Source organism: Choristoneura fumiferana, chromosome 12 (assembly GCF_025370935.1).
Source record: "Choristoneura fumiferana chromosome 12, NRCan_CFum_1, whole genome shotgun sequence".
NCBI classification, from domain to species: domain Eukaryota; kingdom Metazoa; phylum Arthropoda; class Insecta; order Lepidoptera; family Tortricidae; genus Choristoneura; species Choristoneura fumiferana.
This window is the reverse complement of record NC_133483.1, coordinates 15,412,572-15,428,236: the sequence shown is the minus strand read 5'-3', so window position 1 is coordinate 15,428,236 and position 15,665 is coordinate 15,412,572. Positions and strand designations below refer to the sequence as shown.

The 15,665-nt window shown below is 35.9% G+C and overlaps 3 protein-coding genes across 3 annotated transcripts; 1 reads left to right on the top strand and 2 right to left on the bottom strand.

The window, feature by feature from the left end:
* The first annotated feature begins 281 nt into the window (after nucleotides 1-281).
* On the top strand, nucleotides 282-4,680 carry LOC141433468 (cuticle protein 8-like). The gene is made up of 4 exons (XM_074095520.1): nucleotides 282-545; nucleotides 1,841-2,068; nucleotides 2,320-2,493; nucleotides 4,494-4,680. The coding sequence occupies exons 1-4, from the start codon at nucleotides 528-530 to the stop codon at nucleotides 4,581-4,583; spliced, it is 510 nt and encodes a 169-aa protein (XP_073951621.1). The 5' UTR covers nucleotides 282-527; the 3' UTR covers nucleotides 4,584-4,680.
* Nucleotides 4,681-4,754: 74 nt separating this feature from the next.
* On the bottom strand, nucleotides 4,755-8,230 carry LOC141433449 (stomatin-like). Its single transcript, XM_074095495.1, has 7 exons — nucleotides 7,904-8,230; nucleotides 7,698-7,795; nucleotides 7,475-7,630; nucleotides 7,177-7,274; nucleotides 6,935-7,096; nucleotides 5,769-5,934; nucleotides 4,755-5,219 (listed from the first exon to the last, which is right to left on the bottom strand). Exons 1-7 carry the CDS (start codon nucleotides 8,112-8,114, stop codon nucleotides 5,103-5,105), a joined length of 1,008 nt encoding a protein of 335 aa, XP_073951596.1. The 5' UTR covers nucleotides 8,115-8,230; the 3' UTR covers nucleotides 4,755-5,102.
* On the bottom strand, nucleotides 7,956-15,651 carry LOC141433453 (band 7 protein AGAP004871-like). Its single transcript, XM_074095504.1, has 8 exons — nucleotides 15,185-15,651; nucleotides 14,209-14,303; nucleotides 12,713-12,868; nucleotides 12,403-12,500; nucleotides 8,901-9,062; nucleotides 8,512-8,677; nucleotides 8,248-8,410; nucleotides 7,956-8,044 (listed from the first exon to the last, which is right to left on the bottom strand). The coding sequence occupies exons 1-7, from the start codon at nucleotides 15,234-15,236 to the stop codon at nucleotides 8,297-8,299; spliced, it is 843 nt and encodes a 280-aa protein (XP_073951605.1). The 5' UTR covers nucleotides 15,237-15,651; the 3' UTR covers nucleotides 7,956-8,044; nucleotides 8,248-8,296.
* Nucleotides 15,652-15,665: the final 14 nt, after the last annotated feature.

Here is a 15,665-nt window from a genome sequence, read left to right as displayed (position 1 = left end):
CATGAATGCCAATACATAAGTACGTAGGAAAGTAATTTAAGCAAAAGTTCAAATTATAGGCAATTTGCCTTATTATTCTGTACTTAATTTAAATAAACAGTCTAAGCATACCACCAAACCATCTTCACTTACCTGACAGACGTGACTGAATTTTTGTTTCAATGCATGTCTATTATACCTATGGAAAGAAAATAACGTTATCTAGATATTAAATACAGTTAATTAATTTAATCTATTGGTTCCACCAGAAGGTCGTAGGATATCCACTAACCTTACCGCGCCCGGTGAAATCTCGGGCCCTTCTCACTGAAAACTTGGCAAATCTACGCAACGCAGCCTATTGTGGCGTGGCTGCGTACCCAAATAGTTATTGAAAAATTATTGATTCATAGTTTGGCGCAATCGATCGGGCAAGTTCACTATTGCCCCTATTCGTTCTTAGATAACGGTCGGTATAAAACCACAGCACCTGTGCAGTCGACGTCAGTTCCACAGGATCATTACAGCAGACCCTACAGTTTTACAAAATGGCATTCCTTTTCAAGGTAAATTTGTGTAACAATATTGTTGAAGTGTCTTTGAAAAGTTTGGGAAATTGGACAAGTGAAATTTTTGATTGTGATAAATTTTTGGCAGTAATTAAAAAGTTGGTTAAATTTAATTAAGGTAGGTACTTATGTGACAGCGAAGTGAAATTCAGAAAGGAAGAGACTCCAAACAAAGTTCCAAGTTAATTTCGGTTGGGACAGAGTAAAAGAGTTTGTTTTTTCAAAATTACAGTAAGTTTCGAACATAATACCTAATTAAAATAAAGGGATAATACACGGTGATTTTAAACCGGTGATCAGGAATAACAAAAAGCGATTTAGACGGTCATACTGAGTAACTTTTTCTATGGGACCAATACGAAAATCGGGAAAAAAACCCTGGTTTCATTCATTGATGCTGGTGAGGTGCTGAGGTTTTCTATGAAATAGCTGATTTTTTTACCCCGATTTTCGTATTGGTCCCATGGGAAAAGTTGTTCAGTATGACCGTCCTTATCTCATTTTGTTATTCCTGATCACCGATTAAAAATCACCCGTGTATATTTGTATTTGAAAGCATCTTCTTGATGATAAACAAAACTATCATTATTGTCCATTTGCTTCAATTTCTAAACTATACTATTCTGGATAGGGCACAGGTATATTTTAGACACTTTTAAGCTATTTTCGCATTGTTAATGTTTAAAATTAATATTTTCTCATAAAATCAACTTTTTAATTAATGTTTACTAAACGATAGATATCGTCACTACTTTGAAAAAATCTCGTATCTAAAATCAATATGTCAACAAAATTTAACCTTGATGTAATATCTATAAAGTTCACTCAGAAAAATTATCTATTTTGAGCTACGAGTTTTTTTAAAAGTAGTGACGATATGCATCTAAGAATCAAAGTAATATTCCTAACACTGAGCAAATCTTAAAAATAAATAAATAAAGAAACGACTTTATTTTAGAGATACTACTAGCTGGTGTACTCTATATTATCAACACTAGGTACTTTATCAAGTTCATAAACAACTTAAAATTAGAATGGTAAAAATAATTCTACTTCCTAATTAGAATAGCAGCTCAATTAAATTAACCAGTTTTTGCTTCACACCAATTATAGCCAAATTTTCTCCGTCACTGATTCAATTTTCATTGCCAATGTTATTGTGTAAAATAATCAAGTACCGTAAAGGTCGTTCTGTTTTTTTGCCGAGAAAGCGTGATAGTAAAATCAGGTGAACAATGGCACGATTTTTCAAGGTGTGCCTACTCTAATCACAATCTTTTTTCGACCCTAAGGTATCGATGCTCCTAGCTCTAGTGTCGGTTGGACTATCGGGTAAGACAGGAGGTTATTCGTATAACCGTTTTAGTGGGCCGGTAAGTGGGCAGATTGTGGAAGTACAAGTGCCAGCAGCAGAGAACATCGCAGCACAGCAGCATGCGGATTATGGTTACGATCACAACGCGGGAAAAATCCACCCGGACACCGCTAAATACGCTCACTTGAAGACTGTAGACTATGTGGTAAGTCAATGCTTTTACTTTAAAAGTTGGTTTCTCGCTTGTGGTTCTCGGAAACTCCTACAATAAAAGAAAAAATACTACTTGGTAAAAAAAAATTTGGTCATGTCGTTTGGTCATGTTGCAAGACTGCAATGCTAGTCTTAATGTTGGTGATGATTAATTTATCGTTATCACGATTCATACCAAGGTCAGAGGTAACAAATATACTTGTATTTCAAGCCCTGGTAACCCTAGTTTCCCCTTATCTTCAGGCTAAGCCAGACTACCACTACGCATACGGTGTAGAAGACCCTCACACCGGCAACTTGCAGAACCACAAGGAGTCCCGCGACGGAGACGTGGTGCACGGAGAGTACTCTCTTGTAGAACCTGATGGTTCTATCCGTCTGGTGCGATACACTGCTGACCCTAAGAATGGATTCCAGGTTAGTGACACATCTTTTGCAGAATCACCTGCTTCTTAGAGTCTCGTACCAAAGGGGTATAGTATAACCCTTACTGATTCTTAACCTACGGAGTTTGCCAGTCACTTGGAAATGGCTATGTATCGCATGCATTGAACCGCATTAGTTAACTGGGTGAAATTTTCATAAAATAATTGGTTACATGGCGGTAGCATTCAACAGTATTAATTAATTTTAAAACAAGGAACAAATTTGGAGTACAAATTATATTCATATTATAAAGTTAAAATTCGAGGGGATTCTGTACCATAAAGTACCTACAGGTACGTGCCAAACTTATCTACTATGATTTTTTTTATTTATGATTTTTTATATGTAGGGTGTCATCGCTGGAACTACGGAAGCACTTCATTAATAGATAGTTAAAATTCCGGATTAAGGTCACTCGTCTATCGCTTAAAAATATAATTACACGAATTAGTTCCGTGCTAGTAAGTCATAAGCATAAGTCATACAGTTATACATGATTTCCAAAAAAAAACCATTGCACGCAACCATTTCACATTAGCGTCACGTTGTCGACAGCGTAAGAACTGCGACAAAAAGCAGTGTAATGTTAACTTTGTAATAAGTAATGACGCATTACGTGGTACGTGACTGACTGCAACTAGGGCGGTGGTCGGCAACTTGCGGTTCTCAATTAATTATAAAATGTGATAGGTATTTAGTTAGAAGATTACATACACAACAACACACAATAAACTAAACTTAGAACGACTGGGTCTAAGTCTTTCTTGAAAGTCATCGAATTTACTTGAAATGTAGAATGTATATGGTTGAAAATGCAACAAATGCATAATCACAATCTATAAAAATGTCTAGTGTACTGAAACGAGAACTCAAAGAAAACATCACAAAATATTATGCTTTAATTTTTTTTTTACTATTTCATTACAATTTGGAAAATAAATTTCACATGGAAACGGACCATAATAGGTAGCCCATATCTAATTATATTATTCTTGTATTGTATTGTATTGTATTGTACTATTAATTATCAGGGAGTAACAACGCCGCTATATTTTATCCCGGGAGCATGTGAAGTTCTTACGGGATATTGATTAAGCAACAGTTTATTTTAGACTATCGTGGTCATTACTAATTTTATGATTTAAATTACCGACGACCGGATGGCCAAGTGGTTAGAGAACCTGACTACGAAGCTTGAAGTCCCGGGTTTGATTCCCGGCCGGGGCAGATATTTGTATGAATAATACGAATGTTTGTTCTCGGGTCTTGGATGTTTAATATGTATTTAAGTATTTATTTATCTATATAAGTATTTTTATCCGTTGCCTAGTATTCATAGTACAAGCTTTGCTTAGTTTGGGACTAGGTTAATTGGTGTTAAGTGTCCCATGATATTAAAAAAAAAATGGGTTTTGTTCCGCGTACCTTGATTTTAGGCCAAGCGCGCACTTGGATACAAAATTTTTGCGACGCGATTTTAGAATCGCGCTGTAATATATGTATCGCAGAACATTCACTGCGCGCACTGCGAAGAAAAAGTCGATGATTTGTTCATTCTCAACATGGATATCGTACCAGTCACTTGTATTGCCTTGCTCCTCGGTGGAGTAGAGAAAAGAAATTATTAATATTGGACTCATCCTTTTACAGCTGAAAGACAAGGTTTTTTTTACAAGTTTTTATTTAGTTTCACCTGTCTCGTCTGTCTGATCTCGAAGCTCGATTTTCGGCACAGTTGCATGCGCCATAATCACGAGACGACTGGAGGTGAACTGGTGGTCGTTGGAGTCGTCTCGTGTTCATGGCGCATGCAACTGTGCCGAAATATCGAGCTTATCTAAAATCAAGGTACGCGGAACAAAACCAGAATTTAAACATAAAACAGTTTATTTTGTCACTGTGTAATCCTGCTGTCAAAAAGGTTGTGGATCCCTGAGCATGTGTGCTATTGCAGTAAGCTATAACTATTTATTGTGTGTTTTTCTGTGCAGGCGACTGTGCATAAGAAGGAAGGCGGTCAAGCGCAGCGGCCGGTTCACTACGGACATGCGAAGGAACAGGATGAATCCAGAGAACACTAGTCTTGTCATATCGAATAACCTGTCGTTTTAGTGTTGTTGACTATTTATTAACTGTTTTTATTACTTTTAATAAAACTTAGGTAAATCTAGAAACGTTTGATATTTTTTTATATTTTAAACTGATCAGCGATTGTCCTTTATTTCGCCAAATGGTAGATATAGATGAGCCAAAGATCACTCTTTTCTGTTTTGCTAACAGTTTAAGTATTACGTCGGTCTTGATTAGGTCAAAATTGTATTCTTTTATCCGTAAAAAGAGACAGCAAAATCAAATTCCATCCCTCAGCGATTCGCATTATAAAAGAAAAAGATCGAATAATTAAAGTTAATTAAATAAATCTAGAACCAGGTCAATAAATAAGGTTATTATTATCGAAGTTTCGTAACTATAAAGTAACAATAAAGTACTCAATAACTTAAATTAAATTTACAAACTCATAAAACATAAACAAATTAATCGTGTAAGAGCTAAAAACATTTGTTTCTAAATTTCAAACACTGTGATGTGATACGACCTAATCACTTATTATTATCGTTATCGCTGAACAACTTCTTGATTAAATCAACTGAGTAAGGAAAGACAACTGTATGAGTCTGGGGTCCAGCTATCATGTGGAGTGATTGTAAATATCTCAACTGAAATCAAAAATAAGAGGTAGGTATGGATTGTCGACCAAACAGACATTGACATTGACCCACACTGTTGATTGTTATATCAATCAAATAAATGATTTAAGGTGCAACCAAACCGCTGTTTAAAAACTGTGACGGCACGGAATCGCAGTGACGCACCGTATGCGCACCGTTTTTATCGCATACTCTCCACACCGCTGCTTAAAATACGGAATCGCAGTGACGTGCCGTAAACGTCAGGTCATTACCGAACAAAAGTCGTGACGTTTACGGCAAGTCACTGCGATTCCGCACCGTTTGCGTATTGGAAAGCGCAAAGAAAACGGTGGGCATACAAATAGTGCGGAAGCGCAGTGACGTGCCGTAAACGTCACAAGTTTTGTTCGGTAAAGTCCTGACGTTTGATGATGACCTGATTCCGTATTTTAAGCAGCGGTGTTGAGAGCATGCGATAAAAACGGTGCGCATACGATGTGTCACTGCGATTCCGTACCGTCACCGTTTTTTAAGCACTCGTAGACTATGCCTAGTGTATAATGTAAAGAACCTAACCTGCATGCACCATGGGTTATCCATGAGCATAACAGTAGCTTGTTGCAGACTCTTAGTGGACGCTATTTCAGAACTTGCTACAATGATCTTGGCATTTGCTAATCTTGAGGACTCTGCTTCAGCTGCCATTGCCTTTTGCAGCTGTAGCGGTAGACTGATGTCTTTACTGGAAATCGAAGTTAATGGGACAGTGAATAAGTAATTTCTTACAGACCCGCTTGTCTATACTTACTATTATAAAGAGGTAAAATTTGTGTTTGTGAGGCTGTAGGGGGTAATCTCTGGATATATTGAACCGATATAGATGAAATTCGGTATACAGATAGATGAGTCCCGGGGAAGGACAGAAAATTACTTATCTGGCTTCAAAAAGAGTTTATTTTTTTATTTACTGCTTAAAAAAGAAGTCCTATCTACGTATCTGACCTGTTCGATGTTGCTTAACATTAGTTTTTAGTGTTCGACAACACGTAAGTTAATACTATTTCACATCCGATGCATGTAACTGCATTGAAATCTCAGAAGCTACAGTATCCGGCGATAAAGATTGCAAACTTAACTGACGTGGAAGGTGCAGTATTGACTTCGTAAAATATTGTTCAAAGTTCTTCTTGAAATTCCGGTGGCACTTGAAACTCGCCTTTGAACCTTTTTGAAAATGACTTACATTGCCATCCTCGACAAAAAAAATAATAAACATTGCAAATAATTTTGCGTGACTGACCGTCCAAAGCACTCAAAGGTTTAGAGATGCCATCGCACAATTTAAAGTTGAAGTGTTTCAACAGCTCTATATTATACATTTTTATCTAAATGCGTCCGTACTCTACTGCATCTGTACAACGACTGACAAACGTCACATAAGTAATGTGTGACAACGCTCTACGAAGCCGAAACTTGCCGAGTTTCTTTCCAAAAACCGATGTGCAATCTTTGTCGCCGGGTACTGTAGATATATTTGCTGTCATGATTTGCATCCCGTAACAAATATATCTAGTGTAAATAAACCAGAATCATTAAATACTGGTATTGACACGAAATAACCATTTGCAATTGCATTATGAGTTCCCTCAGGTAGTAGTGCTCACTTAAAATCAGATGACGTATTTGCTAGTTCCACAAAAAGATCATTGTGTGTACCTCCTGGTCAACTTACAGGTACTTACATTTCAGTTCTAATCACAGAGATGCCCCATTCAAACGTCAACCGCTTCATGCGTTGCAGAACATAGTCACTAACATCAGACCTGTTCTTTAGAAGCTGTGACAGCTTTCTCGAACTAACAGTATTTCTAAGTATTGTTGCTGCTAAAAACTGAGTTGACAATCTGAAGCACGTAAAAGCTTGTTTTATACAGAGTTAAGAAAGTTTGAAGTTACATATATGAACGGTAAAGTATTCATTTACTTGAAATTTGATACATTGATAACTGCCCACAATGGATCGAACACTTTGTAATATATCACGGCTTGTACAGTCACTGATAAGGAATCTTTAGTCAAACACTGTAAAACAATAAATAACTTAATTTTTCAATTTATTTAACATACGAGTAGGTGTAGGTACAGTCAAGGGCAAAGATATCGACACGGCCAAAGTTACAAAAATACATTATTTTGCAACTTTGGCCGTGTCGATATCTTCGCCCTTGACTGTACGTCTGACTGAACTTGGCATGAGACTATAATACTTATGAAATCTTTACCTCTTGTGGTGGCACAGTATAGCAATTTATTCTAAGATCTGTATACTTCACGTTGTCAATGCAAGGCAGGTAGAATATTAGTCCTGGGCCAAACGCGCGATTTTTGTGAACTTTACCATGTCTTAGAATGACTATCCGTTCAAATTGTCGTACCACCTAAATAAACAGAGAAACAGTTTAAATTTGATAAAAGTAAAAGACCTATTTAAATTATTTAACTTACCACAAAAACGCAGAATAGAGAGAACGGGAAAGTTATCACAACCACAAAAATGGATAAAATTAATAAAATCTTCTCTATTAGCTTATCTTTATTATCCTCTGAAATATAACTTTTCTTTACAATCAATATAAATAAAGACGAACGAAGGAGATGTTAATGTCGTGAAGTCTTTTGACCAAGAGATAAATGTAATTTTTTTGTGTTACCTTTACTGGATTGCAAACGTGGTCTTGAAAGGTAATCGGTGGAGAACGACGGTAACAGTGGTGGTGATGGGCAGTGTGGCGGTGTGGATGGTACAGAGGGTGGCGGCGAGACTGGAGGGGGAGTTCCATCCGTTCCAAAATCTGGAGTTTTCGTAAGTAATGATGATCCAGAAACAGGTTTAGAATCATCATTAGTTTGCATATTGTCCATTATAATAATTTAGATAAACACTTAAAATTAACTAGCTGAATCACAGGAATCAAAACGAAGAATAAATCTTAAATTGACGTTAGAATGACATTGAATATACCTATTGAACAGATAAAAATATACTGATACTCACGTGATCGTTTTGGTGAAGAGGTTATATATATAATTAGTTTTTCAAGACATCACACACTTGAAGTACTGGATCCACTAGGATCAGGTATTTGAAGAGGAAACGGAAAGAATATGGAAGTCTTTTGCTGAGACGCTATAAAGTTTAGTGTTTGCAGATATCTCAGCTGAAAATATCAAATTACGTACATTTAAACCCACATCACCCCCCACATCAACCAAACTTTTGGATAATCACGATTTGGATACACGTAAAATATTTAAGTACCAGCATAATTTGCGGATTCTCCATAATGATTTTTGACGCTTCTTTAAGGTTTTCCGCTGTTTTGATCTCTCCTTCCGCCTCAATGATTTTGGCTTTGGCCAGTCTTTTACCTTCTGCTTCGGCAGCCATTGCTTTTTGCAACTCTTGAGGCAATACAACGTTTTTTCTGTGACCATTAGGAATTTTTAAATGTTTAGGTACGTAACAGATGCAAAGCTAAAGTATTAGGTCGTCAGATTTTATAATTTCTTTAAATAGTCCATAGTAGTTCTCAAATTCAAACTCTTTATTGCGTTAAATGTTGTTATGAGATCTTAAAAAGTATGTGTAGCTGCAACGTATATACTTACTTTACTTTACATTACTCAGTTATAAAATATTATACCCACATTGCCACTCTTTCAATATGTACGCCCCATTCAGCTGCTGCTTTTTCAATTTCCATTAGGACTTCCTGGCTTATCATTTCTCTTATAGTTAATAAGTCTGCCAGCGTATGTAATCCGACTCTATTTCTCAGTATTGAAATGGCTAACATCTCCGTTGCTTGTCTGTAAAGATTTAAAATCGAGTCGGTTTCATCTACTGTTCTCCGTTACTGATTTATTTAGAGTAAGTAAACCGTTTTTAGGATTCCCTATTTCATTTAGGTTTCGTTTGAAAGATTGATGCAAGAAAGTTATATATCTAACCGTCTTCTAAGCGGATTTTTAGGACACTGACTCATTTTCATGACCATCGACCGTAGCTGTAACTAATGACAATAAACTAAATTATATACGAAAAAGTGATCATGGCGAACCTATCCCGGGTTTGGCGATCGCAAACAGTCAACCACCCTTTAGTCATCGCACACACCATGTAATCCGCTTTTTAACTGCCCACCTAGCAAATCATATCGTAAAAAAGGCAGCATTACGTTTCTATTTCAGCTATTGGTGGTAAGATAGATCTGTAAAATGTTGAAAGAAAGGTCTGTGCACGTTCTCTCGACGCGATTTGGGCACACTTCTTTCAGCCTTAAGTGCTGTAAATATCGTAAGAGTATCGTATGAATAGCTAAATAATTGAAAGAATATAGAGTAATCGCAACTCGAATGCTACTAGTTCTATGATAGCCATCAGTTTGCCATCATTCCACACATAAGCCTTATACAAGCCGGTATTATCTCTTTCATTTGACTTATTTATCGTAAAATAGCAGCGCGGATGCAATCACTCGACTTTTTGGTCGTGAGAGCGCAAACAAACGGCACTTATATAGCGTTTTGTTTATTATTGAGATAGCGTGACGGTTGTGCAAAGTGAATTTATTGAAGCAAAAGAAAATAAAAGTAAAAGGTAGTATTTTGCTCATGATGTTATATTTTATACTACCCATAATGATTTTTTAGGTAACTCTTGACACTAGATCGTAGGTCTCACTTTCATGTGCGGAATAAAATTTTTCGTGTACATTTCTTAAATTTTCGTTAATATTTTCATGGGCCGCATGATTTTCCAGTAGAAAATTAGTGAGAAATCATATTAATTTAAAAGTTAAAATTAATTCGCCATTATATCATCTCACTCGTCATCCTAAAACATTCACTCGGCTTTTAGTGGAAAAATAGAATTGAGAATTCTTTTTTATGACTTTAGTAGCGGCATTTTGTATCAGTTTAGGGGTCTTTAGTGGTGAATGCTAAACCATTATCATTTTATTTTTTATAGGTAAAATGGTAGTTTACTTGGATGTGGACAAATTCTTAAATAAGAGTGATTTAAAGCAGCTTAAGGAATCGAAATGGCCCTGGAAAGAGACCCATTTTTTCATCATGCAAGAGTGTTACACATGTCGCGCTGTTATTGATGATCATATCGTGTCAAGACGACTTCACTTTGTATTGTCTGATATGAAAATCAAATTATTATTGCGCAACCCATACTTCTGGTGCCTGAATTGCTCAAATTATTCAGTTTATTATCACTATCTTAGCGACGAATGTTGTTATTGTAACTAGGATTACCAACAATAAAAGTGTAAGTAGCAATAGCTGTAAGTACCTATACGTATTTTAAAATTATGTTGACGCAAACGAAACATCTACTCAGTTCAGGAAGTGGGGGGAAAACTCCGAATGAACGCGGCGCTGAAGCCGCCGAAACAAAATACAAGGCCATTTTTTAGTTTAAAAAGAACTATAACAGGCAAATAATAATACCCGTGTGGTGTCGGGTTAGAGTTACGCCTCTCCATTTCTTCCATGGATGTCGTAAGAGGCGGCTGAGTATATAGGTTAAGGTATACCACAGGCGACAGGCTAGCAACCTGTCACTATTGTACCGTTTTTGTCAAACTTAAAACTTAAAATTGCTAGAAGTGGCATGTATTGTATCTGAGCCGTCTGATGGCGTCCTTACGACACCATGTTCTTCTCGGCCATTTTAGGTAGTGTTCCTCTGAAGACTGTTGGTTTTCACACAACACACATGAACATGGCGAACATGGCGTCGTAAGGACGCCATCAGACGGCTCAGATTAGGAATGTGACATTCTACACAAGAAATCTATTTTTAATTAATCGATTGTTCTGTTGTTGTGGATCTTTTGGTAGTAAATTTGGAAATCTTTTGTTACAAATGTTTGTCAATTTTTTAACGGCATCATAGGAAATGTTGAATGATGGATGATGGAGCACCCACTTTAAAATTGGAGCGAAACTCGTCATTCAAATTTTCAGTATCTTCGGACTCTGAACCATCTTTGCTTTCAAACTCTGATTTCTCACTATCATTATCACTTTTATCAAAAGTAGGCTTGGAGTCTTGATTAATGGGTATATTTCCGGTACAAGAACTAGTAGATGCTTCAAAAATGTCATGTTCAGTAGAATCGTGAATATTTTCTAATACTGAACCCTCGTTAAAATTATTTGATGGCACTTCACCCGTAGCTGAACCTGATGTAGCAGTTGTATGATGAATCATACGAGTGTACAATTTATTAACTTTCCGTCGGAAACCACCACTTCTTTTAATTTTTTTCCATTTGTTATAATCCATTTTAAATTAAAATAAAGCAAAGCTGTTTTTATTTACGTGATCGCAAGAAAATGGCGATTACTGTCCTGTAAAAGATTTCAAAGAATGTTTATCCCATTATTACGCTGTGTGATAGCCGTTAAATAATATTTACAGCACCCTTGGCGCTGTAATGGATTAATTTAAAGCGTTTTCTCAACTTCAATATTTATGTCGAAAGAAAATCTTGCAGACAACTATTATATGACATTAAGTGCTATTAAAGTAACTGAAATGCTATTTTGTTGAATAAACCACTTTTACTCAGCACTTGTGCTGTAATAATTGAATGTCGAAATATGGTGCTATAAAAGTTAGTTTGACAACAAATTAGCAATTTGGTTACATTTATACAACCGTCATAAGACATACGGTTGAAAGATGGCGATCGAGAGATATCTTTATACAGTTATCGAGTAAATGTGATATGAGTTTGTCGAAAGCACGTTTACTAGACCAGTTTATGCAGCAAAAAAGCATTCAATGCTAAACAATCCAGAGAGATGCTTTTAAACGACTTTTTGATAACTTAACTTCTTTCACACAAGTGTTTTTCGACTTAAAGTTGTAAGAGTGAAACTTATACGGTTTAATTTGCTAGTTGGGTGGTTAGCAGGTTTCATAATTTCCTGAAACCGGTTGGATTATAATTTTTACAAATGAAACCGCAGCTTTGGTACCGTTTTTAAAATAGAGCCATATCCGGTTTTTAAAAATAACCGATCTCGAAGCCTTGCTATATACATCCTATTGCGGGGTACGTGCCTCTTCTCAGCAAGCAAAAGATGAATTGGTTAATAAAACTAAATAAGAAAGCAGAGAAATTACTCATGTGACTGAATATTCAACAAGCAATGGATTGGGTTCGTCACATGAAAATACACCACAGCGTCCAGGGCTACTGTCACAAAATCTCTTGTAAGTATCTGAAACATTAAACATTATGTAGATAGTAGTCCTATTGTATAATCTTATCTTGTGGGAATTAAAGACCAATAAGTCGGCAATAACACTGGTGCTCAAAATGGTACGCTAACGCACTCTAAACGCAGTGAAAAATCTTTAAATTCATATCCAGTTGTACTCAGAGGACCAAGAAAAAATAAAGGTAACTAACTAGTGTTGCGCAGGAGAATACCTGCTGTGGCGGTATATTTAAAGCCCGAGTCCTGAGGTCTATTAATATGACTGAATCAGTGCACGGGACTGTCCAGATGATTCCTGGTCCGGCGGGAGAAACATCGCGCACCCTCCCGAATCGTAGAATTACCGCTCGCTTGTACTGTTTTACCACCTACAGGAGAAGATGATTTTAATTTAGCTAACTAAAAGTTGCAGTCTAGTTCGTCTATTTGAGACGCGTCACTAAATTCAGATTAACCCAAGGGAAGTTCTATTCTAATGTTTCGCATTACACATTATACAATCCGATCCGGATATTGGTGTTGGATGGGACATAGGCCACAAACCATCGTCCATTAGACGACGTTACGGTATCGGCTCAAGTAAAACGTGAAATTTGTCTGATCCAATGTCAGGTATCAGAAAGACAGGTTGGGTTAGTTCATTTAATTAATTGCACTGATATCGTTATGATATGAAGTCCGATTCAACAATCGAATTAAGATAACGTAAAAATTCTCAAATTATTATTCGGCTCACTTCTTATCGCACCCACAGTATTTTTGCTTAATTCGTGACAGATTTATCGAAATGGCATTAGAAATTTCATACTAACACAATACTACTTTGAGAGCAGTTTATATTCTGTAGGTACCTAAGGTAAGGTGTCTCTAGAAACATTTGGTTATGTTAAAAAGCGAGACTACTATCTAACAACTTGTTGTTAGATGTAGACAAAATTTTTATACTTTATACTTTTATACTGTGTTGATGTAGACAAAATTTTTATACTTCAAAAAAAATGCATCAGGATATTGGTGAATATTGATCAAATGGATTCTTGCCGGCCCTATTTTGTAAAGCATCAGATACTTACTCTTACCTCCATGTATATATTAGAGTCGTGCAAATTTATCAGGAAAAATATGGACATGTAGTCTGAATTAACAAATAATAAGCGAAACAATCGAAACCTTAATAAGCTTAAAATACCATCTACTACATTAAAACTTGTGTCCTGTAGCCCTCATCACATGACCATCAAAATGTTCAATCACCTACCGAATTCCTTGAGGAACCTGGAGAGATATAATTTATTTATTAAGCAATTAAAAATATTCCTAGTGAACAAGTGTTACTATAGCTTGAACGAGTTTTTTAATGAAGATTATTCTTAGTTAATTGTCTTATGAAGTGTGTAATTTAACCAAATATTGACATGAAATGAATAATTCAGCTATATAGTGTTATACGAAATGCTTAGAGGCGTTTAGAATTTGTATAATAATAATATGAAGCCCTAGTCCTAGAATATAAATTTATGTTATGTTAGGTTATGTTGCCATGCCCTTGCAGGGTGTCACATGTGTACTACTTAATTATATTATATTTCCACCTTTAAATTGTAATGTGACTTGCAATAAACGATTCTAATTCTAATTCTAATTCTAACTTATACAAACATACTTTATCTGTATATTTTTCCCTTTATTATAAAAAATCAGTACTTACCTTGAAACAGCAAAGCAACACTAATGGACATAAAATAATCAACAATATAGCTAATATTCGGAGCACTTTTTCCTTAAAAACCTCTTTGTGAATATCTGAAATTGCCAAAATATAAAATCAGGAAACTTTGTGCCATATAACAATGCATTACTCTTCAGCTGTACTTCTTTGTTGTAGTTTGAAAATATGAAAAAAGAGTATGATAGCGTTTGAAAGGCAATGTATTAAATGCTACATTCTTTGTCCTGTAACCAACTACAGGCGCTAGTAAATAAATATAACTCCTAATAGGATTTTAAAATTGTTGTTTTATCAATTGCATTTGTAATTTGCACATAGCAAAACTGCTCTCATGGTACTAGCATAGGAGGACAATAGAATCCCAAGATTAAAATAGATCTCTACCCTATGTTTAAATAGTATTAATATTAAATAGCGGGAACAGAGTTAGTTATCTTAGTGTGACGGCATCAGTCATGGACAAGGAACCAATAATGGAATATTTTTTCCGCTAACCCAATATTAAGAAACGGACGCTACTTTTTCTAAAACTAACAACACTTTATGTGCAGATAACTGATGATCATAACTGGTAAAGTTCATGAATGGTGAGCTATAAGGCATTGAATCCTTGCTGTCCATAACTGGATACTATCTGTGCTTAACACGTCCAGAACAGTATGAAATTAAGTGACAAGCTTTAGAGAGGAATCTTTTAATCATCATTATAAGCCGGAAAATTTCTACTGTTAAAACAAAGCCTTTCCTTAAGTTCGTTGTCTTGCTAATGAACGAAAACGTGCCATCTGCATCCATTGGTTGCCCGCGCACCCCTCGCGATGTGTCCGGTCCACCTAATGCTAGGACTGCCAACGCTTTATTTTCCAGTAGGAGAGCAATCTAGCTATCTGGTTCTGGTTATAGAAAAAATTTCGATAAAAGACATAATATGAGATAAAAGACATAATATAAGTACCAGTTAAAACTATACTAGGCCTCGGTTGTCCTTCTGATGATATTGTGCTCATGACATAAATACTACGTCCTCCTTGATAATCAAAATGATAAATCTCGATAATTTATTTTATATTACTACAATACAAATATTATTATTATTCCCATTAATGGCTACTACAAACATAGCATATGATAGCATAGTGACATAGTGACTGTAATTCGCTGTTGACATAAAACAAATATGACAGATTATTACCATAAAGCTCGCATAAAAATATGCATGGAGTTCAAAGAAGAATAGTGTGATAGAAGGATAGAAACAGTAGGAACAGAATAAAATCAGTGAACTGCTCATACTTTCCTTGGTATCAATGACTTCGGCCGCTTGTAGACGTCCGTTGTTTTCAGCGGACAACGGGCCGTTTTTTTTGCCGGAGTTGCGGTTTTGTATGGCTTACAATATGGACTATGGAATTTGAAACTATGGAACTAATTTTAAT

What these genes read in the sequence shown, in the direction of transcription:
- LOC141433468 (XM_074095520.1), top strand. An exon ending in TGAAGACTGTAGACTATGTG is followed by an intron (nt 2,069 to 2,319) that starts GTAAGTCAATGC and finishes CCTTATCTTCAG; the next exon opens with GCTAAGCCAGACTACCACTA. An exon ending in ACCCTAAGAATGGATTCCAG is followed by an intron (nt 2,494 to 4,493) that starts GTTAGTGACACA and finishes TTTTCTGTGCAG; the next exon opens with GCGACTGTGCATAAGAAGGA.
- LOC141433453 (XM_074095504.1), bottom strand. Translation starts at nt 15,236, where the DNA reads ATGAGCACAATATCATCAGAAGGACAACCGAGGCCTAGTATAGTTTTA. An exon ending in TAAATATACCGCCACAGCAG is followed by an intron (nt 12,501 to 12,712) that starts GTATTCTCCTGC and finishes TTAATGTTTCAG; the next exon opens with ATACTTACAAGAGATTTTGT. An exon ending in TTGAATATTCAGTCACATGA is followed by an intron (nt 9,063 to 12,402) that starts GTAATTTCTCTG and finishes AAATCTTTACAG; the next exon opens with ACAAGCAACGGAGATGTTAG.
- LOC141433449 (XM_074095495.1), bottom strand. Translation starts at nt 8,114, where the DNA reads ATGGACAATATGCAAACTAATGATGATTCTAAACCTGTTTCTGGATCA. An exon ending in ATCAATGTATCAAATTTCAA is followed by an intron (nt 7,097 to 7,176) that starts GTAAATGAATAC and finishes TACGTGCTTCAG; the next exon opens with ATTGTCAACTCAGTTTTTAG. An exon ending in TCTGTGATTAGAACTGAAAT is followed by an intron (nt 5,935 to 6,934) that starts GTAAGTACCTGT and finishes TTCGATTTCCAG; the next exon opens with TAAAGACATCAGTCTACCGC.